We start from the raw sequence: 26,276 nt of genomic DNA, 5'->3' as shown, positions 1-26,276 counted from the left end.
AAGAGAGAAAAAAACTGAACAAAGTGAGCGTTAAGCAGGCCACCTGGCAGACTGCTGGCTAATAAACCTTACTCTACAAGAGGCTAAAACATTTTGTTATGTAGCCTTCCTGCATGTCTGCTTTATCCATTACTTACTGAGCTGGGGCATCTCACATTTTTATGTGGCCCATGCTCTGAATACTTAGAACAGAAACAGCAAGGTCGAATTACTTGTCCTGTATATGTCGTTGACCAACTGGTGGTGAATCCTCTGTAGTGCAATAGTGTTGGCTTACATGTAACAACCACGTGAGTATAGTCTTCACCCTGGGACAGTCTTAACTGACCACTCCCAAAACCATCTTAACACCATAGATGTGTTACTGCTGATTAGTCTGTCTAAGAGTTAGAAGGTCAGTGTGGGTGTTGCTGGCATGTGAATGTGTCTAAAATCTTTTGGGACTACAGCTGACTTGCAATCTCTAGTGCTGAGCATACATGGCTGGTATCCTCAGGTCTGCTTCCTCAGGGATGTGAATCCTTATAAATAGATGTCCTTCTTCATCCGTTAAAAATCTGCAGCATGGATGGCAAGATGTGGAAATTCATATCACTCTTTGAGAAACAGAATTAAAACCTCTTTTGAGCCACTGATAGGCAGCTGAGGTTGGGATAGTAGGGGGTATTTGAATGTGGCATTAACTCAGCAGTATCAGGCTTAGCTTCCCCCTACCCAGTTTGTGGGTTTTATTGTATTGAGCTGCTGCTTCTAAAAGGTTTAAGCCTTCAGGCCTTCCATGATTAGGAGCTGTCCAGAGCTGTCAGCACTCCTCTTTACTTCCAGAAGAAAATCTTCCTGAAAAAGAAATAGCATAGGAATCAGCTGGGAATTAAGGCTCTCCAATACTATAATGTAAATGCCAGGACAAAGGACATGAATTTAGGAAAAATTTAGGATTTACTGGTATAGAAAGCATGAGTATTGCCTACTTGCCATCCTAATTGTCTCTAGAATTGCTTGCAGTAAACCATTATCATACCAGTGGTATGATAATTTTGCACTTACAAATAGACTGTGTTTAACATACTTGAGAACTTTTAAAATTTAACTTGGTCAGTAAAAGTATGTGAAAATGTTGGTAGATTTAAAAAAAAAAAATGTTACAGTGAAAAAAACCCAACATAAAATCTGGACTGTTTCTGGTAGATTGACTCAGGAGACTTAGCAGGACAAGAATGTGTTATTTCCCCAATATCAGACTGATGATAACTTACTCAAAGGAGAGGTGTTTAGCTAAACTGGTAATGCAGACTTTTTCCAGTTGAACTATTCATTTATACTGCACGATGAGTATGAAATGTTCTACTCCTAGTACTGTCTTCAGCATTATTTTGATATATATGCATCATGTGATTACTGTAATACGCTTATTTGTGCAGGACAAAGCTCTGAGGGTGTGCGCTTACTCTGCAAGCAGCACTGACACTGAGCCAGAGCCAGAGTATGAAACAAGTTATTTTAGAACTGCAGAGGAGACTTTTCTGGAGTTAACAAAGAACAACAAACGAGGTAATTGAAAATTTATACATAAAAATGTATATCCCTGATCTCCACTCTGACTCAGCAGGAGACAGTGTCCTTCATTAAACTTTCTGTCTAGTTTTCACTTTCTAGCATCAAATCTTTCTTCAGTCTAATTTTCCATTAACTTTTTATTACTTTTTGCTTTTTATTATGTGTATATCTGTTTTTCCCTTTCTTCCACAGTTTTTGCTAGCAGAGGCTTACTTTGTGGGGTTTTATGCATAAATCTCTACAATGTAAATAAAAATAATTACAGAATTGAAAGGTGACTATAAAGGTAGCTTTCTTTTTTTTTTGTTTTTAATTATATAGCCAGTTGAAATAATGCAGTGATCAAGACCACAATTTTCTAACCTCTGCATCAAAGTGATGTTGGTTATGGTGCCATAGTGATGTCTCTCTCCTTGTCCTCTGTTTATATATTGCTGTTTTCAAGCACCAAAGCTTTTTGTGAGAACTGATAGCAATTTGGAATTTACTGAATTCCTGAATATAAAAATACATTAAGAGAAGTTCTTGAGATCACAGTTTCTGTGTGTTTAATAACTCATGCTGCAAGCTACCTTTCAGTGCAGGTGTGTGCCCTCAGGGAGGGGAGGAGAGGGTGGCTCCTATCCTTGCTGGCGCAGCTTCCCTGGAGGAGATAAATTCTGGAAGTGCAAAGGCCAGTGCAAGGTCTCTGTACCACTGAGGCCCTGAGAGCTTAAGCAGTTCTTGAGTGATTCACAGGATTTGTGCTGACCCTTGCACAGCCGTGAGCCTGACCTGGCAGAGATTAACCTACAGGTTAACCACAGCAGATACTGCGGTGACGATTGCATTAAAAACACCGTGGACAGCTGGACAGGCACACTGTGCTCTTCAGTGTCTGCTGAGAGTTGGGCTTAAGCAGCTGGCATTTTCAGAGATAATCCATTTTTTGTGATTCCATGAAAAAGACAGAGCAGAAAGAAAGCTGGGACCGCTTATTTACATTACTTCTGTAAGTTAGTGGTTTTAATCTGTATGAAATATTCCAAGTCATTTAACTCAGCCCATAAACACTTCTTTTTATAGATTCTGCTTTTTACAAATCATTTTCTAATATAAGAAAGGTGTGGGTTTTTAAAGAGTTAGATAAGCATTTTTTTCTGTATAGATCACAATTTGCAAAAAAAAAAAGGATTTTTTCATGTGTTACCAATTGCATTAAACGGCAGCAGATTCCAAGTTTAATGATACCTAAATATGACTTGATGTCACCATTTTACATAGAAGATCATTAATTTTGTGCATATGTCTAACTTTTGGGTTAGTAACAGAACTAAAATACTTAATTGTTGTTGAGACAAATAGAAAAGAAGATTATAACATATTATTGCAAGAGTATTTCTGCTATAGTCATTCCTCATGGTCAGGATTTCTGTTCTGTGCTCTATAAATGCAGTTCTCACATTGTATTAATAACCATACTTTATCCCATCCTGTGTTCAAAGATCTTGGTGTCTTTATGCGCTCAAGTGATATAACCTCAAAACATCCACATGAGGCTGAGGCAGGGGCTCCAGCAAACCAATTCACAGAGAATATTTTTATAGGAATAGTTAATTATATTTATTAGCTGAGTCCCCAAACTCACTGGTTGCACAGTTATAATCTCGGAGTGATTTTCATTTTTCATTTATAAGCAGGGAACAGAAAGACTGAGTGCCCAATGCAAAGGCTATTAAGAGTCAATGGTAAGACCTTCATTGATTTAGTGGGCTTTGGATAAGATTCCCAGTGCATTGCCCAATGTTACGGAGAAGGTCAGTAGAGTAGCAGGGAATATGCCAAATATTCCAGATTCTTCTCTTTAGACCATGAAAAGGTTTTGTTTTGAATTTCATAAATTATTTTTTATCCTGATGTGACTCTTTGGAGGCATTAGAGGCAGAGGCTCTCCTAATGCTGTAGAGGTTATAGGGCAGAGATGAAGTTTGTGTAACAAGAAGTTTAAGGAAATAAACTTAATGCCTCAGCCTCATGTGGATGTTTTGAGGTTATATCACTTGCGCGCATAAAGATGCCAAGATCTTTGAACACAGGATGGGATAAAGTATGGTTATTAATAAGCATCTGTCTTCATTTTCATAAGCTGCAGAAAATTTCTTTGGTTTTGTTTCGATCTTCTGAATGAGTTTTGAGCCTTGGACTTCAGAAACTGTGGTTTTATTCCTAATTACTTTGTGCTACAGTAGGATCTATAACAAATGGGTAGCACCTCTTTCTTACCTTACTAGTGTATTTTTTATGCTCTTATATTCATTAACTAAAAATGTAGTGAAAAGGAAAGAATTATCAAACTTAGCACATCTGCTATGTAAGGCTATTAAAAGACAAGAACAAAAACTTACTGCAGATAAATAAGTAGGGTCCCCTAGATCCGCCAGATTAACCATCTTGTCTATAATTTAAAAAGAAAGGAAAATAATGTTGGTTTTTGCATGCCATCTCCTTCACCTGATATTGAGTATGAACAATCTCCTGTATATGCATTGACTGGAGAATTAGGAGATAGTATTTTTAATGGTTTTATTGCGTTGAATTTCAGATACCTTAAAACATTTGAAATATATTTAAAATTTGTAAAAATACATTACAGTCTATGTAGACTGCTATAATGATATTATTTGTTACATCTCTTACAGCCAAGGAGGAAAAACAAAATCAGAGAAAGTCGTTTCTGGGGAACCCAATCTCAATTTTGGATTTATACCAACACAGTCTCTATGGCCATTTTGGAGAGGATGGACCTGAACAATTAACACATTACAGTTTAATTGAGAAGCTGAGTGGATCTTCCAGTAAAGACAGCAAGGGCAAGGAGAACCCAAGTGTAAGTTACTGTAATTTTTATATTACTTCTCATTCTGTTCGTTATCTGCCTTTTGGTTTTTCCTCAGAGTGTTGATTGATTACTGAAACCTGGCAGACTAGAAAATAACAACATGACCTATAAAAGAGTAAAGATCTAAATATTTTTAGAACAGAATGTTACGTTTGGATCCTCACCTGTCATAGAATTAGAGTTCCAAAATTGACAAGTAGAGACAGTCTAGCACTTCACCATTAGTAAGGAACTGAAATTTAAAGCTAGCAAGAAAACACAAAATTTATCTTTTAAGGCTGCTCCTTCACATGTAATTAGATAGCTTGTATAGCACAACATGTAGTAAATGACTTAAACTTCTAAAGATGTATTCCTGAAAATTCAAATGAAATTATGCTACAAAAGTCAACTATCTTCTCATCTCATTTGAAATAACTTTTGGTGTTAGCTTTGGAATTCCTGATTTCAGAGTTTTAAACATTATTATGATGAAGATCATTCCTAATCTGATTGGTGGATCTTGATGCTAAACTGAAACAAATTTTTCTTCTCTTACTTTGTGTGAATCCACTTGCTTTTCTGTCTCTAAAAGTATTGAATCTGACATCACACAGTCTCAGCAAGCCTGAAAAGCAACTTCTGAACGTGTTCTTTTCCTCCTCTTTTCTCATGCCATCTCCTCTCATCCTCTCACCCTCTCACCCTCTCTCCTTTGATCTAACAAGCCAATTTTTTTTTTAAAATAGAGGCACCTAATCATGATCCACTGTAATCATTTCACCTCTGTGTTCAGTCTCTTTCCCCAGCTCTTCCTTTTAGACAGAAGGTCTTTTGTTTCTGTGTGGAGCACTCAGCATATTTTGGGTATGTTATAGTATAAACAAAGGTGGTAGCAGAAAATAATGAATCAGCTGCTGGTTTGTAACACCCTGATGTAGTGCATAAATGAGAACGAGTTTTTATCTTTTCCCACACCCCAGTTTTCAGTTTCAGAAAATGACTGTGCCTTGTAACTTTGAGGTGCTTAACTCTAACCAAAGTTAGAGTCTTACAGCTTTCAGGAATCTGGGCCAAATATGCAGAAGGAATATGAAGAAACAAACTGTCTGTACCTCTGCTTATTCCAGCTCTGTTGGCATGAAAGTTCTGCTTAAGTGAATATTAAATTGACTCACAAACTTCAAGAGGAAAATCCCAACATGTATGTGCCTTATTTTCCCAATCAACCAAATTTCATTAGTACCTAGAATATGATTCAATTTTAATATATTTGGGTCAGGTTAGAAAGAACAATTTTAAATAATCTGGCTTCATAGTTGGGAAGAAAGAAAGAAAAAGGCAGCAGAAGGGTGTTTAAAAGAATACATGAAGGAAAACAAATTGAGTATCCACTTAGTTCCTCATCTTGAACATCCAGAAATTCATAGCCTAGTTATGCACATGAGATGAATTATATATGTATGTATATACATATATATAAAATTGCATAAAAATCAGTTCTGCTTTCTGAAGGCCAAGGTCTTGTGCTATTAACAGAGCAATTAGATTTGTTTCCACTGTAGAAAAGTGGCTCAGAGTTGTATCTACTTTTAATTAATTCTTTTCATGCAGTCCTTGTATATGACATCTCTGCAAAGTACCCAATCAGCCTCAAAGCCTAAACAAAGCCCATTGAACTGGCCTTAGAATCCTTCCAAAACTCTATCATTAAACTAAAAGGCAACAAGTGTAACTCAGCACTAGCATTTTTCATGTACTATGTTTGGGAGCTCTGGAGTTTACTTTTTAAGGATCAGAAACAGCTCTCAACACAGGGTGGCCTCTCGGTGAACAGTGAAAGCTCAGTAAAGCACTAGAGATTTGCCTATTAGTATTAAACTTTTCAGAATGACAAATGAGAGGCAGTAACCATGAAAAGCAGGTTGTCCTGAACTCCTTGTTTGAACCAGCACAGCAAATTTTTTTGAGTTGTAGGTTGTCCAACCTAGGAAAATCCATAGTCTGATTAAATTAGAACTGTGTGATCTGGAACAACACTCACGAAAAAAAAGGGAGCACCAGAAACAGAGGCACTTACGGCCAACAAATCTTAAAAAAAAATACAACAACAACAACAAAAAAAACAACAAACCTATAAATTTTGAGGGTGGAATAATCCCGGTTTCATGTAGAATATTTGCCATTTTGAAAAATGAAATGCAGTGTGCTTTGAAATTAATTTCCAAGTGGTGTTTGTGAAGCCTTTAACAAAAAAAAGCAAAAGATGTGTGTCAAAAAAGTGTCATGGTGGGCAGAATGAGTTTACACTGCTTGTCAGAAGAGCAAGGTGCTGTATCAGTCCCTCAGCCCAATTAAATTGGGCTGTACAGCACTAGGACAGTACTGGGGGCTCTAATGAGACAGTCTGGCAGGAAGCTCTGTTAATTCAGACTTGTCATTTGATTTGTCTCCTTCTCAACCAACATATTCACCAGCCTTACCTCCAAAGTTTATACACAAGTTTTATCAGCAAAAAAGTACTGCACAGGAGTTTCAGAAGAGAAGCAACCAATGGGCAATTAGTATGATAAAGGCACACTGAAGGGAGAGTTTGAGGAATCAAAAAAGGCTTTTTCATGTTGACAGGAGAAATATTTATTGTTACAGTGTCTTACCTTCCAGGTCTTAAACAGCATCCTGGTCAAATTCTCTTGACACTAAGACCAATTTTATGTTACTTTTATTTTGACCCAGGAAACATATTACGAAATAATGCCATCCTTTTGTACACTGCAGAATTTTGGACAAGAAAAACAATTCGCAATTTCAAAGAAAGAAATAAGATGCATTGACTCATAGATTTAAAACTGTCAAATTAACAGCTATGGTTTATTTTCCTCGAGTAGGATTTTCAAAACAAGAAACATTAATTTTTATATGTATCAAATGACTTAATTTTATTTGAACAGTAACTTCTCTGATTTAATTAGCAATATGCAGCGCCTGATCCAAAGTCCACTGCACTCAGCCCATGGGAGACACTTTGTCAGTGAAACTTCAGTGAGCCCTGCATTAAACAGCTGTTCTTCCTTGCAGCAGTAACTTCTTGAGCACTTTACCCACATCATGATTGCTACCACATTTTTACAATGAAAAAACTATTTCACATTTCATCATTTACTTTACTATTTAACTTTAAAAGCTAGTGGGTTTTTTATCTTATAAGAATTCAGAAAACAATATAAATTTCCCTCCCCTAGGCCCATTGCTTATTAACATATTTTATGATCAAATAAAAAGCAACACAAGACTTTTTCTTGTCTTTGTTTCCTTGGAGAAGTAACTGGGTTGGTCAAAGATTTTATTTCTTAGTCATCCTTATGGTCCCAAAACATTATGAAAAATACGTTTACTTCCCTGTCCTTAGCCAACCATCACATACTTCTATTCTGTAATACAGCCCTTTTCTGTGCCTTTGTATTACTCAATTTGAGTCACCATCAAGGCTTTCTTGTTTTTCAAGACATGAGCACTTTGAATAAAAGATCCCTTATGGAAGGGGTTGGTACCCATCAGAAATTTCTAATTCCTCTTGTTTTCCCTCAATCATGAAGAGATACATGGGAAATCTGACATTTCTGGCAGAGTTACCTTCTTAATTGCATCAGCACTTTAACTGGGGGGCTCATTTAACAGAAGTGCAATGTGAAGTTGTGAGTTGCAATGTGAAGAATGTGAGTTCATATGTGTTGTACAGATGATTCATGAATGAGATCAAATGCTCAAATCATTGCGTCTTGAAATTCAAGTAGATATTAGAGAGCGCTGGCAAATACAGGGAAAGGAAAAATTAGAGAAGCTGCTGCTGTTTAGGCTGCACTTACAAATAGGACTGACCTGGCAGCATTCCCAGATAAACTCAAGGTTTTTTACAGCTGAGTAAGCTGATTGGGAGTTAATGCTGTATGATTGACTTATTGTGCTCACAAGCCTCCTATTTACAGAGGAGAATATCCACGAAAGGACTAAAAAAAAGACTAAGAAATTTTGATAACTGCACAACACTTGCCATCCTCAAGGATCTCTGAACATTAAATTGATACTGTAGAGGGTGTTCCAGACCTCCTGAATTATGGCAACAGTTAGAGCAGCCCAGACACCTCTGCAGGCTGCACTAAACAAGAGTGAGGGCAAAATAAAGAAAGGTATGAGCTGCTGCTGCTTGCATCTCATCTCCTGCAGAGATCAGAAAGTCGAGCCAGGGTATGAATGGGCAGCAGCACACTGGGTACTTTGTACTGTTCACCTGTTTAGGCAGCTCTTGGAGAAAATGCCAGCATTATGTGCCTGATTTGGGTTCTCTGAGTCACTCTCTGAAGGTGCCTTATTCTCTCTGAAAGAAAGAAGCATCAAGTCGCTTTTAAAAGAGACTTTCCATATTAAAGTGTCTGAAGTAGTTCTAGGGAGACCATGTGCACTTTGCTTTCACAGAGAACTAATTTTTTTCACATTATCAGATGTGCTTAGGGAGGGATTCTGCTTATCACACGTGAAGATAATGATTTCGGTCCAGTCAGCAGTTGGGAAGAGCCGCATCCTAAGACTTCAAAGTGGAAAGGAGGTATTGACCTGTGGAACCACTTGCTTCCTTGCCCTGACCACAGATGGCTTATACTGAGTACCAAACTTTCAACCCATGGTTAGAAATATGAACATTGCTCCAAACTTTCCTTTTTGGGGAACTAGTAAAAGCCAGCTATTGTAGCTACCATTTGTATTTTAGAGAGTGAAGCTGCATCAGTGCACACTCAGGTGAGCACTAAATAATTGCCTGCTTTTTACTTTCAAAATAACAGGAGTACCTGCAGTTGTGGCAGCACTGGGTGATATTTGGCTAGTTGCTTGGTCTCAGGATCTATTTCACTGTAAATTGGTGACAGCAATAACTACCTGATGTTACAACCAGAAGAGAACAGCAAATGCTCCTGATGACCTCGATCTTAGCTTGTTTTGTAAAATGCGTGTGTTACTGCAAATACAGGGTTTGAAGCAACTCTTACAAATTATTATACTAGAAACTAATGGAAGGTAGAAGAGGTCCCTTGCCAATAAGAGAAAGCATCTAATGGGCTTGATCAAATCCAGGAATTAGTTGATAGTAGGTTTATGTGTACTAATTGTACATGGAAATTGTACACAGTTTACTGCATATCAAGCACAGAAATCTCACCTCCTCTTTGCTATTTTTCTTGCCAGGCTTAAGAGAGAGAAGGAGGATGAGGTGAGGAGGTAATCAGTTTTATTTGCTTTCCTAGCCCTGATGAACCTAAGATGTTAAGGAAGAAGCTGTCACTGCAATTTGTAAATGGGGAATAAGTCTGCAGTCTCATTCACTTGCCTTTTGTCTTTTAAGATCATTGTTTTTCTTTCAAGCAAGGCATTAGTATATCAAATCATTGTATATGTTTAGGGATGTGATCTATTTTTGTAAACATTCGGTGATATTTAGAAACATTAGCCTAGAAACATTCTAATTCAGTCAGGATTAAATACCCTGTCATCTTCCCCATCACAAAAAGTGAAAATGACTTTTACTGTATTTATGTTTTATATTAGCCCCTGTGACCCCTGAATGTGGCCTGTGAGCTACACATGTTTCCATTTGTCAAAATTGCCTCAATAGAATTTACTCACTGACAGGCTGGGGTTGTAGGACTTCCTTTCTGTGTAATCAAAGGGTTTTGATTCTCAGCTGAGTGATGCAATACTTGTTCCATCAAAGCAAGGACTGTCTGAGTAATTACCCAACTTGATGTAAGATCTTTTTTCAGGGGATTATATAGGAGTATTTGACAACATAAGTGACAAAAACCACAGGAGCATGGTCTGAAAAGAAAACAGATTTGACCATACCACCCATGGGAATAATACAGAATTAAAAATATTTTTTCTAGCCTCAAGTCTGATTCAACTCATGTAGGGAAAAGTGAAATTAGAAATAAGATAGGACATCTGCAGACATCAACAAATCACACATATCTGCATGTTTTTTTCCCCTCCATTGGGCAAGTTCACATTCCAAGGTCTGCTTCCAAGTCTTATATTCATCATGAGGTCTCATTGTTTCTAATACCTTGCCATCAAAGTTGCCTTCAAAAAGTAAAGTGAAGAGACAGCAAAACAAGCAATTTGAAGACTAGCTAGGCAGTCTTCTGGGACCAAAGTCTCACTTGACACGTCTCACTTAAGAGAAATGTGGTGTGGTGTGGAAGAACATTCTTACAGCCAGCTTGAGGAACTAGCTTGGCAACAATAAAAAGCTGCAGTTTGTACAGAGACTCATTCCACTCCCTGTGCCTTCTAGGTGAAACACTGAGATTTCTTATGCTGATGAAAGTTTTTGTAAAAATTTATGCAATAGAGAATGGCTCAGCAAGGAGGATGATAACATTCTCCATAACTTTTTAAAGTTTTTAAAAGACTTTGGCAAGACAAAACAACATTTGGAACTCAGCGTCCACCAGAGAAAATAACGTTTTTAATGGTATGCAAGGGACATTTTTAGAAAAAACATACCCTAAAAAGAACTGGAAGCTGTTATCTGCTGATACAGTTCTGCTTCTAGCACTAATGACCTCAGTAGTTTTAGTACTGTGCCATCAAATCCCATTCTGACTGGCCCTCCAGCTGGCATAAAAGCTCTATTTTATGTTTGGTTAGTGTATTTATGGGGACGGGTAGGTGGCGACATTTTAACTGAAGTATCTTTTAGCACATAGTTTTAAAAGAGTATCTGGGTGTCAGTGAGGGACAGAAAGTCTTTGGCATAGTACAGCAGGCTGTGTGGCATTTTAAAACACATGGTGTGCAAGGCTAGCAGGAGAATGATTTGGATGTGTGAGAGAAGGAGAGGAGGAAGTGAAAAGCTGCAGCTGTGACAGGAAAGATGAGGGCTTAAAGCATCGCTGGCATGAAGGTGCAGTTCTAGCGCCTGTGGCACAGGGTCACTGAACACTAAACGCCCCAATAACTCGCGGCACTGAATGAACTGTGCCTGTGTGGTTTCTCAAGTGCCACATGCAGATGTTTGGGCTTGTCTGATTCAGGGCAACACACCCAGATGTCCTGTGGCCACAGCTGGAGCGTTGTGCTCACTGAGTATAATCCCTTTGGCACTGTAAGGAGGGAAGAACTTTGCCCTTTCTGAGTGGGAAAACTTGCTCAGTGAAGCAGAAACCCCATATCCCACCATCTCAGCAAGTAATTTCAAATTTCAGAGAGAACCTTGTCTTTTCAGCATGTAGGAGCTGCATAACCACATTACACGGCGGCCCAGATGTCTCAAAAAGCCCTGCAGTTCATTTGCTGGAGTCCCTGGAGGGACAGTCCAGAACTGCTCCTGTACAAGTGCCCAGAGCAACACAGAGCTGTACAGAGCTAATTTACAGTGAGCCTGCTTGGGCACAATGTTAGCACCGCTCCTGATGGCCTGGTTACTCCAGGTCATTTCTCAGCAGGGCTGAGGAGCTGAAATAAGCAGAGTGTTGATAAGACCCCACTGCATTGGGTTCCGGCCCACTCAGCTTGTTTATGCTGTTTCCACATCACTGTGCCTCACAGACACATCCCAAGCACTATTTAATGTCTATTTGCCTATATAAGTGGAGATTACATACAGATTTAATAGGCCCAGGGGCTCGTAGGTGTAAGTAGGTAGATCTTTTAGTCTAATAAGAACCAAAAGTACATATGAAATAAAAGTATCATTTGCTAGTGATTTCCCTGAGTGGAGAATGTTCCAGGCTGTTTTTCAGAGGTTTGACAGATGGAGCTGATGTGATTTGCAGCATGGCCCAAAGTGTACTCGTGTTTCTGCCATTTGTAACCAGACGCTCTTCAGTCCTCTGTCTTTGGAAATGAAGTTGCAGGTTTCATTTCTCTCAGTGTTGAATTGGAATATTATAATAATACTGTAGGCCAAAATGGAATTCAGGGCACATTAAAAAATAAAAAAAAAAAAGAAACAAATGATAAATATTAGTAAGCTTGTGAGATAGTGTAATTGTTGTAATGGTAGAAAATGTATTAGTAATAAAAGAAAAGGCTAAAAAATAGATTGGATACAATAAACATTGGATTGACTCAATCAAGAAAAGAGCAGTAGGGCAGAGATGTATTCAGTGAGCTGTTTGTTTTCTGAAGCTGGAAAATATTTTGACTCCAAGAGGAGCATCTGATTAGCAGAGTTAAATGAGATGAATAATGCTGTAATATTTTTGTGAATTGTTTTTCCAGCTGAAACTTGCCTTCCCCATCTATAACAGAGATATGTTTTGCATAAAGCACTGAAACATCATGCAGGGAAGGGTAGGAAATGACTGCTCTTTTAGTGTGAGAGTTCCACACTAAGCAAAATACATGAGGAGTAAGTTACACAGCTGACAGTAGCAGGAATTGTAGCAATATACAGAGAATATATTAGCAAATTATCTCTTTTTGTAAGGGGATGCTTTTTATTTTCCTATGCACATGAAAATAATAACCTAATCAACATGGTCTTTGAAAAGAAGGCAAATTTTATGTCAAATATTAGCAAAAACCATATTGAAATAATGTTTTGATCTTTATAGCTTGTTCCACTAGCCACTTTCATTTCCCAAAAGTGATTTTCCTTTTATTTAAATGAGAATTTATATTAGACTTTATGCAGTATGACACACAAATTGTCTAAATTCTTAAGAAAAATATTGATAAATATATTTTGCAAATTCAAGCATTCTACTTTATAGGAAGTCCCAAAGTCCCAAAGTGAAATATTATACTTCTTAGTGTATTTTTAGGCCCTTGTATATGAATTCCAGGCTTGTTCAGCATCCATTTTAATTTAATGGAAAGTAATATTTGTATTTGATAAGAGAAATAAACATGATATTTAGCAGACTTATTAGCAATAGGTGACACAGGGAACTTTGGGAAGTTTGTATGTAATTTAAATGTCTAATTATCTTTCACAAGGGCTAAGAAGAGTGATATCAGTTTCCATAGCACATGTCAGAGTCCTCCCAGCCTGAACTGCCCATCAATCCATCAATGATTGAGACACATCCTGATGGCTCTGCTCCCATTAGTCACCTTCTCTAAATTTCTCCATTCTCTGCCTGATCATTAATAGAGGTCACTAAAAATTTTGCATACTATAAAAAGCTGTAGACTTAAGAACTTCCCTTAGCTACTCCAGTGTTATTCTCAGCAAATCAAACCCCAAGTGATTATTTGAAGAATTATCTGAATAATTGCCAGTAAAACATTTTAAAGTGATTTTTCTGACGTCCCTATTACATATGCACATATCCTATGGGTTATTGAATGCTCTGTAAAGCAAACTATAAAATAAGACCTCATGGGTTTGGGTGGATGAAGAGTAAAGAAGAAGTGGGCGGAAATGAAGAAATTAAATATGAATATAGTATGTTTCTGTGCATTATAAAATTAAAATGTTAACTGTGCAGCAATAGTCTATGATATTTCTTATAGCAAAGAGAAACGTCTAAACTTCACCAAGAGATCGTATCCGCAGATTGGGAAACCTGTTGGTAACACGTGTACTAAGATGAAAACCAGATTTCAAATGGAAGAGCTTTTCAGAAAATGCATGAAATTGAGGAGCAGAAGTAGCAAAGAAGCCAGCACATGCTTCTTGATCACTCCTGGAAGAATTATTTTGCCCTGCATGGACTAACTGGAGAGTCTTGTTTGTGACCCCTAATCAGTAAAAATATAGACCATTTTTTTCACGCTTCATTTCCTAATGGCTGTGCCTAAATTCTTTAGATACTTCAGCTGCCCAGTTTTCAAAGGTGCTAGAAATCTGCAGCTTTTTCTGATGTCTCTGACAGATTTATGTATTTGGATCCTGTGAAAATCATGGAGTTTACATAGGTGCTTGAAAATTGTTTTAGATATTCTCCCTCTAACTGGCAGAATTTTGGTCTGTAGTATCCTGCTTCTGTACATTGGCTCTGTGGGCAATGACATGGAACATCAGCAGACGTTTTCCCTGAGTTAAAAGGAAGGGCAAATACTGTGTATTTTTAATCTGGTCCTACTATGTTCTCATTAGGAACATAAAATAATGACATTCTTCACATTTTTTAACCCATTTCTTTATTGCATTTTCCATAACATTAGTGTATAAGCGACTGGAAAATGCTAAAACTTTCATCTGTATCATTTTACAGAATATTTTTATTATTACTGTTATAGGAACATCATCACCCTATCTTTTAATGTTTCTTAGAACCACTATAACAAGCCAGGGCACAGAGAGTTCAAGATTTATAAAACAGCATTTCTATAAATAAAATCCATTGTAAACCCTGGAATCTGTATTATGACATCATTAGTAGCACAGTGATGAAAACAGAGGCAGCAGGGCAAGACAAGGACAGCAGTCATCATCTAGAAGCTGTGTAATGTGAGAGCTGTAGCCTTCCTGATGAACTACTATAGACTGAATAGTCTTTGGAGGTTCTGTTTGCTCTTCAAGTTTCATCACTTGTAGTGGTGATCCTAGAACATGGAGTGACTGGCTATGTAGGAAATTTAGATATAGAGGCATTTATCTTCTTGTCTTGTTCTACAAGGCAAATACTGCTGGGTTTCTTTGTGACGTTACATAAAAACTACTTGTTTGTTCAATTAGTGTGTTTTCTAAGTGGAAAGGGGGCTAACGTTGATGTCACCCACTAGCGTCACATGCACTGCATTTAGCTCAGCGGTGTCCTTCTGTTCCTGTGAAAGTGTTTGAGAACCCACACTCTCTCCTCCACAGCCAAAAACTTCGATCCAAAGTGGGGAATGCTCTGGACTTGGGATTTAAGATATCTCATGCTATTCCTGGGGAAGACATCTGTGCGAGATGGAACTTTTTGCCTTCATAACCTGTTTCTCGGGTAGGTTATGAGGCATGGGTTCTGAATGTCAAAGGATAGAAGAATCCAAATCTATGAATGAATCATTATGTAAATAATTACCATTCATATTTACTCAGGGGCAGAAACCACTCAGTATCCATAGACTCTAGGACACAGGGCACGAATGGAAACATCTCCATAGGCTCTGGATAGCACAAAACCCCTGAGCTTTTATGCAGAGCAGGGCAGTAGAAGTTAAATCATCGTCAACTCCAACTGATATATCACGGCCTGCCTTGCTGTTGCTGGTGGTATTAGCATTTGCTAACCTGTGCTAAGCCAATTTTGTGAGACAGTTGGGAGTTTGATAAACGTATTTCAAATTGTATTTTGGAGAAATCTCAAGAATAGGGGGAACTGGTCATGTTCTGTTCATTGCAGCAGATGGCATCCCATTTGGTGTTTGTTAGCTTTGTTTGCAGCTCAATATTTTGTTTCTAGGGGAACTTGGTAAGTTAAATAATTTATCTCTATTGCATCAAGAGTCTGATCCAAAGTCTACTAAAGTCAGTGCAAAACATTTGATTGGCTACCACATTGACTGGATAAAATGCCAGGTCCTGTATGTTGAAGAGCATTTCAGATGCTTCCTAGTAAGAACAATACAGGCCTCTGTCTTTCCATTGAGAATTTTTTTGACTGCAAATAAAATAAAAAATATTCAAATAGTAACAAAAAGCTTAGCAGACAAGAGTAAAGGACTGTGAAGATAGGGTTGAATGTCCAAATTGCTAAACCTCTCTTTCTATAAAATTCCCCATTTTTAAATAAACAATATAAATAATACCTTCCAGCTGCATTTGGAATTTAATCTAGTACTGTTAGCAGGCTGCTTTGAGAGCTTTGAAAACCCCATAGCTGTACTAAGCAAATAATCATTATCACTTAATATTCTCGTCAAGCATTCTTGCTCAAGATGGGATCTTGCATTACAAGGCTGACCATAAACACATTCCTCTTCTGATGAGGAATTTTCAAAATGTCAGAAGCAAATTCACACCCTGATCCTGCAAAGAGTTTTGCATGACCAGAACTCTATTGCCTTCAGCAGTCCTGCTGACCATACAAGGATCCTAACAGTGTCTGCACATGGTGGAAATTTCTGTTGCGTTGTTACAAGTATTTGAATCCTGAATATCTAGGATATCAAAGAAATCAACACTTCAATTTTATTTTTTTGTATTGCAATAAATATTAAACATCTGTTTATTTTCAACAACATTTTTCGAAGTACTTTTTTACTAGTAGGGCCTGGAAACTGCTTTATTCTGTATTTTTATCCAGATTTTCTGTTTGTGTCATCTTTGGGTATTCAAAAAGTGAGTACATATTAGCTGTACAGTGTGTCTGCATGAATTCCAGTTGTATTTTAGTCCTCCTAGTGGCCTAATATATTAACAATATTATAATCTGTAGTTAAGGCATAGGAACATGTTCTATATCACCAATATCTCACTAGTTTGCAGCATTAATACTGCAGTAACACTCCTGTATTGCTAAGGTCAATAAATCTTCCAAAGCATTTGTCCAACAAATCCATCCATGTGGCTGTCACTTCACATGGACATTTCTGGTTTTATACAAAATTGTAGCAAAAATCAATACAGAAGATACTACATTATTCTGTCACTGCAGGAAGTCCACTGTGGGAATGGGACCCTGTGCTGGTTTGTCACACCAAATTCCTTTTTAGATTATTGCCAACAAAGGCTTTTCTTGCAGCCAGACAAGGGGAGGGTCAGACCCCACAGAACCAGGGTTCCCAATTTTCATGGTGCTTCCTTTCTCTGAAAAAGCCTCCAAAAGCTTTCCAAAATAACAGCTCACATTCTAGGAAGGGCCTTTTGCAGCCTGGGTGGGCTCAGCACAAAGGGTTATCAGCCTTCTAGATCCTGTTTGTTATCTGCTTAATTTGAACCGTGCTGATATCCAGGGAAGGCAAAGGTGAAAAGACAAAAGGGCAACACACTTGCCCTCACTTTTTTTCTGTTCCAAGGCTGTGCCCCTCAAAGAGAGTTTGCAACCACTGATGCCTCTTGCCAGATCCCAGTGGGAGACATTTTGCATGCCTGGCTGAGCCAGAAAGTAGGATAGAGGTTCTCATGACCAGAAACAGATGTACTTTTGTCTAAAAGATGAAGTAAACACATCTAAATCCATAAATTAACTAAAATTTCCCTCTGATCACAGCCAGATGATATGTGTTAATCAAAATGGATATCACTGCTTTAATTTGGCGACGAGGCAAGTTGAACACATAAATCTCCTGGCTGTAGGAACTTCCATCTGCATCTCCAGCAGTGGTCTTCTTGGTGCCCAGCATTACTCTATTAAATTCCAAATTCTTATTTCTAGTCATTCTAGTTCTTAATTCTCTTGATAATAAACAAACGGTTTGTTATCAAGCAACCATTGATTTATTGAGCAACCATTAGAGCTAAGAAAAGGACTATCATCTACCATCAGCATTTAGGACATACCCCTGCATGTACCCCTCTCTCTCTCTTTTTTTTTTTTTTTATTAACCCACATGGCTTCTGAGGCACAGCAAAGGACTGTATCCTTGAGTTGTCTGGTAAACATCAGATTAGTTACAACCTATATTTTTTCAATCAAGATATATTTTAGTCCACTGGCTAAATTATTAAATTTAATGTTGGCCTGTTTCTGTTCTTGGTGTTGTCTCCATGAGTACAGGCATGGTGCTTTCTCCTGGTCACCATGCTGGACACCCCAAACAACATGGATTTTTTCAGGTACCAGGCATACTGCAGGGTTTGAACATAGACCAGGTACTCCATAATCCGTAAATCAAATGAGAAGGGCTGTTCCTCCCCCCTGCTAACTCATGAGACATGTGAGAGGTCTGAGGGATGAAACACAGTTATCAAGGTATCAAGTCTTGTTTCTCATGGATGCAGGCATGATGGTTTATTCATTTTGTACACACAAAGTGTGCATTTTAAGAGTGGCCCCAGTGGTTGGGAGAAAACTGCAGCAATTGTGAAGATGAGACCAGGAAAGGGAACAAAGAGGATATGAGACCTGTCTGTGGTGCTTTTTTGATACCAGGAGCACGTCTGTGGGACATGGACAACACAGGAATGACAGCAGTGGAGTAATACATCAAAAGTGATCTTTGTAAGGCAACTGATGGGTAACACTGAAATCAGGCCTTGCAAGTGGACACAGTCAAGAACTCTGCTCAGCTGGATTCTGAGGTGCCTTGCTTGCCTCAGATCATACCACCACACTTCCCAGTTCCACCATTTTGACCCACTTTGTCCTTCCTTGTGTAAATGGTGGGGAAGTCGTTCTTGCTCTCCTCATGGGTTATGCCACATGCTAGCACGTGCCGTGGTCTCTGCTCCTTTGTTGGCTCTGTTTATCCCCTTGTTTAGCAGCTGTTTCTATACTTGTGGTTCAGGTTTTAGCAGAAGGTGCCCAGGGTGCGGCTGTAACGCTTTCTTTACAGTGGACTTAAGTTCTGTGAGAATAGGCACGGGCTGGGGTCACAGACTGAATTTCTGAGCCAGCAGCACATCACAGTGGGCACGTTCCTGTGGCCACGTGCATGAGAGTATTGCTATAACAGCCCAATCCTCTTCAGCACTTTGAGTGGGGGAGCCATGCAGGCAGACACCTGCAGCTCCCCACGCTTTCACCAGGAATCCAGGAGATCCTGCCAACAGGCCTGAGTTAGCAAACATGTCCTCAAGCACATCTGAAACCCAGCCATGAATTTCTTAGCTTTTAAATTGTATTTTTTTCCTGATTATTTTCCAACAGTTTTTGGGTTGTTTTTTTTAATTATTGATTAATTTTGGGTTGGCTATTTAATACAGTGTTTGGTTAACTAATTCATGTAGTTGTTTATAATTATTGCCTTGCTATAAAATCATCTTAATAGAAGGTTAGAGGTTTTTTGTTTTCTTTCCAGTAGACTAACAAGTTATTTTATTATTCAAACAAGGCTTACTTCCTGCTGTTTTCAATAAGATTTTTAATAAATATGTAAATTTAAAAATTAATTTACTGCATACGTTTGGCAGCATGAGTCTTGAACTGACAAAAGTTTGATGGATTGTAAAATTATCCTCCATAAAAATCATCAGTCATAGTAAACAGAATTTATCAGCCTCTGGTAATTTTACAGCTTTTTCTTCATCTTATCTTCTGTTAGGAACTCACTTTAAATTGATTATAATATAGTATGTTTCTAGAAACGTAATTCATTCATAGATTAATTAGATTTTAGGTTAATATCCCATCATGGAATAGGACATGAGCCAACAGTGTTTTCCAGTTGTTACAGAACTGCAGTAGAGAAACCTTGATTACTGTTCCCATGTGGTTTAACCGCCAAGACCAATCACTAATCAAATTCAAACGACATAAAATGGAACATCCTTCATAGCATTTATTTTCTGGCTGACTTATACTATAGGCTTTTTATTGATACAACTTGCTGTACTGAAATGAACTAAAAATTGCAAGAGAGGATTTATCCTTCTACTTTAATTTGGTTCTGCAGCCTATATCTGAAACTCTCGCTCGGATTTTTGTGCGTGTTGTGCTGCTGTCCCTAAAATATTCTTCCCCACAGCAGAGATAAATTGTTTGCATAAATTTAGAAAGTACATGTAAATAACTGTACTGTTATGTCGGATTTGATGGCAGATGAACTTAAAACATAGGTTTCCGTTCTGCAATTCATGCTTTGCTTGAATCAGTACTGAAAACTGTGCGGCTCATAATGTCAGCTGGAGAGGTGGCAAGTGCAGCCATGGAACCAGCATCATTATTTGCATCTATCCTGTCACAATTTTCTCTGATTGCAAAGGAACCTTTCTAGTCTCATTGCACAGTGTCAGAAAACAGTATGCACCTAGTTCAGGCTGCTACAAGTTTACTGGGAAGGTAACCTGGGCTACAGCCTCTTCCTCTGCTGCCTCCAGGGGCACTTACCAGTGCAACATGTGGCAGGATTGCCCAGGAACAGTCCCTAACCCTCACTCAGGGAAGGTGCAGAGGAGAGCACACCTGGTAGGTTTCATTAGTGCCAGGTGTCACAGAAGGAAAAAGAAAGGGCAATGGATTTTGGTTAGAATCATTAGACGTAAAAAACCTCTGATATGTAGAGAGAAGATCTGTAGTGGAAAGGGAAATGACAACTTCAGGCTCCTAAAATAAGCTATGTTGTTGGGCTGGTGTTTAAGCATGCTAATTCAGAATTTTTTAAAAATGAAGAAGCTCTTGCTTCTTAAAATTATGACCTCTGTATAATTTCTCTTCTGTGGGAGCTCAGCAGAGGTTTCATTCTGACGTGTGTGTATCATGTATGCAAACATGGAGGCTCCCTCCTTGGCGGCTGAGCATGCAGTCATGAAGGGGTGGACTGATGGGCCTGGAAACATTGTTTGTCTCTTCCCAACTGTCCTTCTCAGCAGTTAAAAATGAAAAAACCTATTTGCTGTGGAGCTCACTCCTTTGTTTAAACTACCTCCATGAATCATCTTTAAAACTTGTAAGAATGGTCGTTCCCTTCCCTTCCTCTGCAGGTCCTCCAGCAGAGCTTCATGCTCTTTGAACTCCCCTCTAGCCCTCAGTGCATACAACAAGCCAGAATTCATAGCTGGGAGAATTATTTCTACATGGTTTCTTCATACTGCTGATTTGCTCTTGGTCCTGCTACATAACCTTGCTATTTCAACAGTCATAATCAATGATCTCAAAAGCCTTTTCCAAGCTAAACAATTCTCTTATTCCATGGTTCTCTATCTGCTACTTCTGTTCTTTGTGCCCTCAGGCTAGCTGATGTACCTTGGATAGTCACATGCTATGAATCTAGTCCAATACACAAAAGAGAGGATTACTAGTGAGGAAAATCATTACCTACTGCCAATTACCATTCGCAGTACGGTCTTGAAGTGCAATTCTGTTTTCCATCAGTATGCTGGGTGACTGACATTCAGACATTGCAGGCCAGGAGATGAGACATCACTAGAGAGCAAGAGGATAAGAGTCTTCGTAATTACCAGAATAAATTGTCATGTTCAGAAAAAGCCAGGGGTGGAAGATGAAGACAGGTAAGAACACAGCTAATACTTAAGAACAGTAGTCTGAAAACAGTTCAGTAATACACAAAAATTACTCTAATTACTGAAAATGTCAGAGAAATTATATATTGTATGAGTACAATCCTGCATTTACTGAATTTGAGAGGATTTTTTTCCTTCAGTCAAATAGGGGATAGAATCTGTCTCTTTAAGAACTGCATTTGCTATTAGATTTTAAAAAAAAAAAATGTTGAACTATACTTTTATCCCCTTCCTGGTTCAGTTCTGAGTATCTCAATTAAGAAAAAAATCATCAAAACCTCTAGTCCAGGATAAAATTGTAGCCCCCTTTTTTATATAAAGCCATGAGCTTTATTGAAACCATGAGCCACACTTTCATCAAGGTAAGGATAACTGCTTTCGTTCAGTAGGACAAACTGCTGTATATTTAAATGCTGTGAGGTGAAACAATCTGATGAAGACTGAAACAGTGAAGTTACTTAGGACTGCGTAGTTCCAGTACCATTTGGTTATCACCTTCCACATAGTTCTGTCAGGGAATAGTAGTGAGCTTCAAATGGTTAAGTCGAGTTCAATAACTTTGTAACCAATCTTATCTTTCAGTATGACTTTTTTTTTTTACTGCAATTTTTTTCAATCACTAGAAAATCAGAACAATTTTGCTATTTAGCTCCCTCTACAAGTAAAGCTAAAAGGATCTTTTCATAAGTGTATCCTGTATGTGTCTTGTTCATTTTCAGTCCATCAGGTTCTAAAAACTGAGTATGAGCTTCATTTCTCACCATGGATATTTCTTCCTTAATGCCTTGTGGTGAGCCTCTGATTGCACTAAGCATTGCTTTTAGTGGGTAGATTCCCTCTGTGAGAAGCAAAATTGGTGATTCTGCCAATGTGAACAGAGTGAGGCTCTACTTTGCCTTCTGGAGAAAGTAGTACTGGTGTTTAATTGGTTTTCTTTTTAATGAATCTCCTCAACACACTTGACTGAGCCACCAGCATTGTGATCGTTTCCCAAGGTATTGCCACTTAGAATTATAGGTTTTTACTGCTTTTTAAGTAAACTTTGTCCATGCAGAGTTGATGCAGCCAGTGGCCATTCTGAGGCACTATGAGAAAACAACCACATTTATACCATTCGGTTCATAACTGAGCAGAAGGTAAAAAGATAAACTTACCTGATCTGGCAACTGGGACCTCAACATCCTGGTTTATTAAATTATGCAAAAGTTCAAAGAGCATTGGTATAAACCTGATAATGTCAAACAGTCTCATCGTGTCAAGAAATATTTATATACTTTGTAAATTATGAAGATGATATTCTTGGCTTTAGAATGCTGAAGGTACTGAGTCACCTCATCATGTTATGAAAATTAAGGCCTAATCACTAAACTATGTTTTATCTTCTAAACCACGCAAGAATTTGAGCTGTAGGCAATGTAAGTCTCAACTCCTCAGTCTCCTGTTCGTTAAGCAATACCAGTTCTTGTCCAGATCTGTACTTATCAATCATACAATGGTCATGCTAATCAGCTTTATTTCCCCTAAGGTAATTTATTTGCAATCCAGGATCATCAGAAATGCTGTCCTTGTGATACTTAAATGTATTTGTAGATTGTTAAATTCTGAAATACAGGAGAACTGAAATACGGTTCTCATTGTTATATTACCCATAATGCCATCAGGGGATGATACATAGCTATGTATATATGGCTTTTCTATCAACTGCTGAACAGACTAATGAACTTAAAAATGCTTCCTATCAATGCATTTTTCCCCAAAAAGAAACTGGCACTTATTGTTTATCATAAAAATCTGATTGCGTGTCTCTGAGAATGTCATTGTATGCTATAGCAAAATAATCATGGTATTTCTGCTCAAATGGAAAAAAAGAAGAATGATTCATTATTTCAGATATTATTTTACTGTCAGTCCAAAAACTACATGAAAGCTTCTGACAATATACAAGGGAGAGCAAGGCTTACCCTTACTATTTAAGGTTATGTATTAAAGAGAAAGAAGTTCAAACATCACATTTTTAGCTCAGCAGAGGTCATGCAGTTACAGCTTTCACCTTTGTAGTTTCTTGGATGTGACTGTACAGCTATTTTCACTGCAGAGTGTTACCTGTCCACCTGATGTTAAATGAGATCCAGAGATTGTTCATTTTTCACGGAGAGCCTACCTGGCATTCTGTCCTGGCTAGATGACAGACAGCTACTCCCTGGCAGTTCAAACCCAACCCTTTTCACGTTACATCTTCACTGCAAATGGTCATGTAATGCCACTGAATTCAGTGAGAAGTTACTTCTGATTAGACCAGTGTATGTCTGATCAAAATACTGCTCTGTGTCTCGGTGCATCTGTTTTACAAGAAGCTGTGAACATATTAAAATTGTCCTACTAAACAGGTTATGTATGAGCAACTTGTGTAATGCTGCAACAGCATATCGCACTTAGGCCCATTGTGTCATAAATACAAAGCAGTTATAAGAGTAGAGGATATCTAAATTGGTAAAACTCTGAATTTAAAATGAGAAATAGTGGCTCAGTGGGATCAAGTTTACTGTGAGCATATGCAAACAAAGTAACGAGCAATTTTTAAAAGGTAAAAATCCAGAAAATTGCTTTCCTTCACAATAAAGTTATGAGTAATAACTAAAAAGGCAAAAAAGAGAACATACTTTGTATCTTCTATTAGAGATCAGAACTGAAATGAAAGACGTTGAGTTATACAATTAAGTATCGATTTTGTTGATCTATATTTAATTCTCATAGCAATTTCACTGTTTTTACCCAATAGCATTTTGCAGTTATACTTCACTTGAAGCAATGCTCTTCTTGCTCTTTTGTTAATCTAAAAACTAAATTGCCCAATGCATGAGAGACGTAGATAAAGTTCATTTTATTCTTTTGTGTAACTGATTCTGAGCCCTTTAAAGTGCTGGTTAACTAAACTTAGACAGCTGGAAAATACATTTATGCTGCAGAGAATGGTTCATTGCTGATTCTGGGCTCTGGTGTGCCTTAGAAGTGTAGCCTGACCCCAAGACAGTCAGAGTTGCTGCATGTTACCACATAGAAGAAATGGCCTTGCTATTGCTTTCCTTCCTGGCACACGAGTGTGGGATCCTTTGTGCCTGTGAACCAGCCCATCCTTCCCTGCTCCTTCCTATTACACCTGCAGAGTCCTTGTGCCATTCAGAACAGCTGCAGCTGTGACTGGTCCTTGATCACATAGCACTGGAAAGGCATTCTACCCGCATGTAACCTCTCATTTTTAAAGTTTACAGAAAGCCTAATTTGATGTATTAATGTAGAAATAACACCTATTTATAATGTATCAGTGTAACTGCAGGCTAGTTTTGTTTTCCTAATTTGCTGTGCTTGAAGTGACATGCCAGATTTTATTACATCACTAATGGGTTTTAGTTATTCCCTTTAGGATGTTGCCAACGAGGAAACATTATTCTGATTCATGACTCAAGAGTTTATTTCAAAGTGATGTGACTTGTGATGAATGTCTGTATTATGTCAGATGAAGTTTCTCCTCCTCTGACAACTGGTCACTGCTCTCAGGTGATATAAGGCATGCCACACTCGCAAGTTAAGGAATTCCAGCTGTGGGAAGCTCTCCACGTACACCGTGGAGTAGAACAACAAATGCTTCCCATGCCCTAAGGCCATAAAGGTGCAGATTTTCTATTAAAAAATAGACTTAGTATAAGTAGAAAAAGCTATCCATTGATCTGCTTTAGGGTGATGGGCCAGTGCTGTTACTCTTGTCTGCACTGAGCTGGTTTTGGGTTGATTTTTTTTTTCTTTTTTCTTTTTTTTTTTACGTAGACCAGAATCTCTGACTACATGTTTTTGTCTTTTCCTTTAAGTTAATACTTAGGAAAACATATAGTGTCCACACCAAATGCAGCAGTCACCTTACTCAAAGAACAGATGCAGAATAGTCAGCAGAAAGTCCCTACTAAGATAGGAAAGATTTGACTGAAACCATGACTCAGAGGTTAGGTGCTCTCTACACTATTACCAAATATCACCCATTTCTCATGGATATAAAACACACCTGATCCGCTGCCTAATGTTCCTCCTGTCTGCAGAAGCAGCTACTGATTCACATTAGTGCAACTCTCAAATGTATTAATGAACTAATTACTTTAAAATGCATGATATTAACATCTCTGGGCTAACCCTTGTTCTTTTTTATACCTCTGACTCTGCTGAAGTCAGTAATAAATTGATATGAACAAAACTAAAGATACTACATAACCACATACAAAACTTATCAAAAAATTTTAATAAGAGTTGCTTTGGTTTTGCCTTTTGATTCATCTAGCAACTTCTCTGACTGCCATGAAAAATAGGAAATGTAATTAAGGATGAATCTAAATAAACACTGGTAATTTTTTACAAATCGTATCTATAGTAACTACAGAAAAAATTTTTAGCTTGGGTTAACATTTGTTCTGACACACCAAGGTTACAGACATTACTAGTGACTTTTCAACTCTAGGAATGTACATAATTGTGTTATTGTGGGAGAAAGGGATTTATTGATTATGCAGATTCTTACATTATCTCTGCTTAAATTTTTCTTTATTTTTGCTCATGAACCTCAGGCTGTGAATGAGTTTTCTTCTATGAGTTACAGAAAGGAAACGTTTGAGGGTTTTTTACAAAAGGATGTAACTGGACACTAAGACATCTAAAAAGGACACCTGTATGTCCAAAAAATATCCATAACTTATTTCTGAATTGTTTCTTGTTTTAGTAATAAATTTTGCTACAACTTTAATTCTTGATGTATCATAGATATAC

At 37.9% G+C, this 26,276-nt stretch overlaps 1 protein-coding gene across 1 annotated transcript in view; it reads left to right on the top strand.

Annotated features, from left to right (window-relative positions):
- The window catches only part of NCKAP5 (NCK associated protein 5), a 373,153-nt gene that overhangs the window by 342,944 nt on the left and 3,933 nt on the right, over nt 1–26,276 (top strand). The window contains exons 18-19 of the mRNA XM_027637160.1: nt 1,422–1,551; nt 4,236–4,423. Coding sequence (XP_027492961.1) covers nt 1,422–1,551; nt 4,236–4,423 — 318 coding nt within the window. The remainder of the gene's footprint in view (nt 1–1,421; nt 1,552–4,235; nt 4,424–26,276) is intronic.

Source organism: Corapipo altera, unplaced genomic scaffold (genome assembly GCF_003945725.1).
Source record: "Corapipo altera isolate COAL_440 unplaced genomic scaffold, ASM394572v1 45, whole genome shotgun sequence".
Classification (NCBI taxonomy): domain Eukaryota; kingdom Metazoa; phylum Chordata; class Aves; order Passeriformes; family Pipridae; genus Corapipo; species Corapipo altera.
Note: the sequence above shows the minus strand (reverse complement) of the source record. Positions and strands in the feature narration are given on the sequence as shown.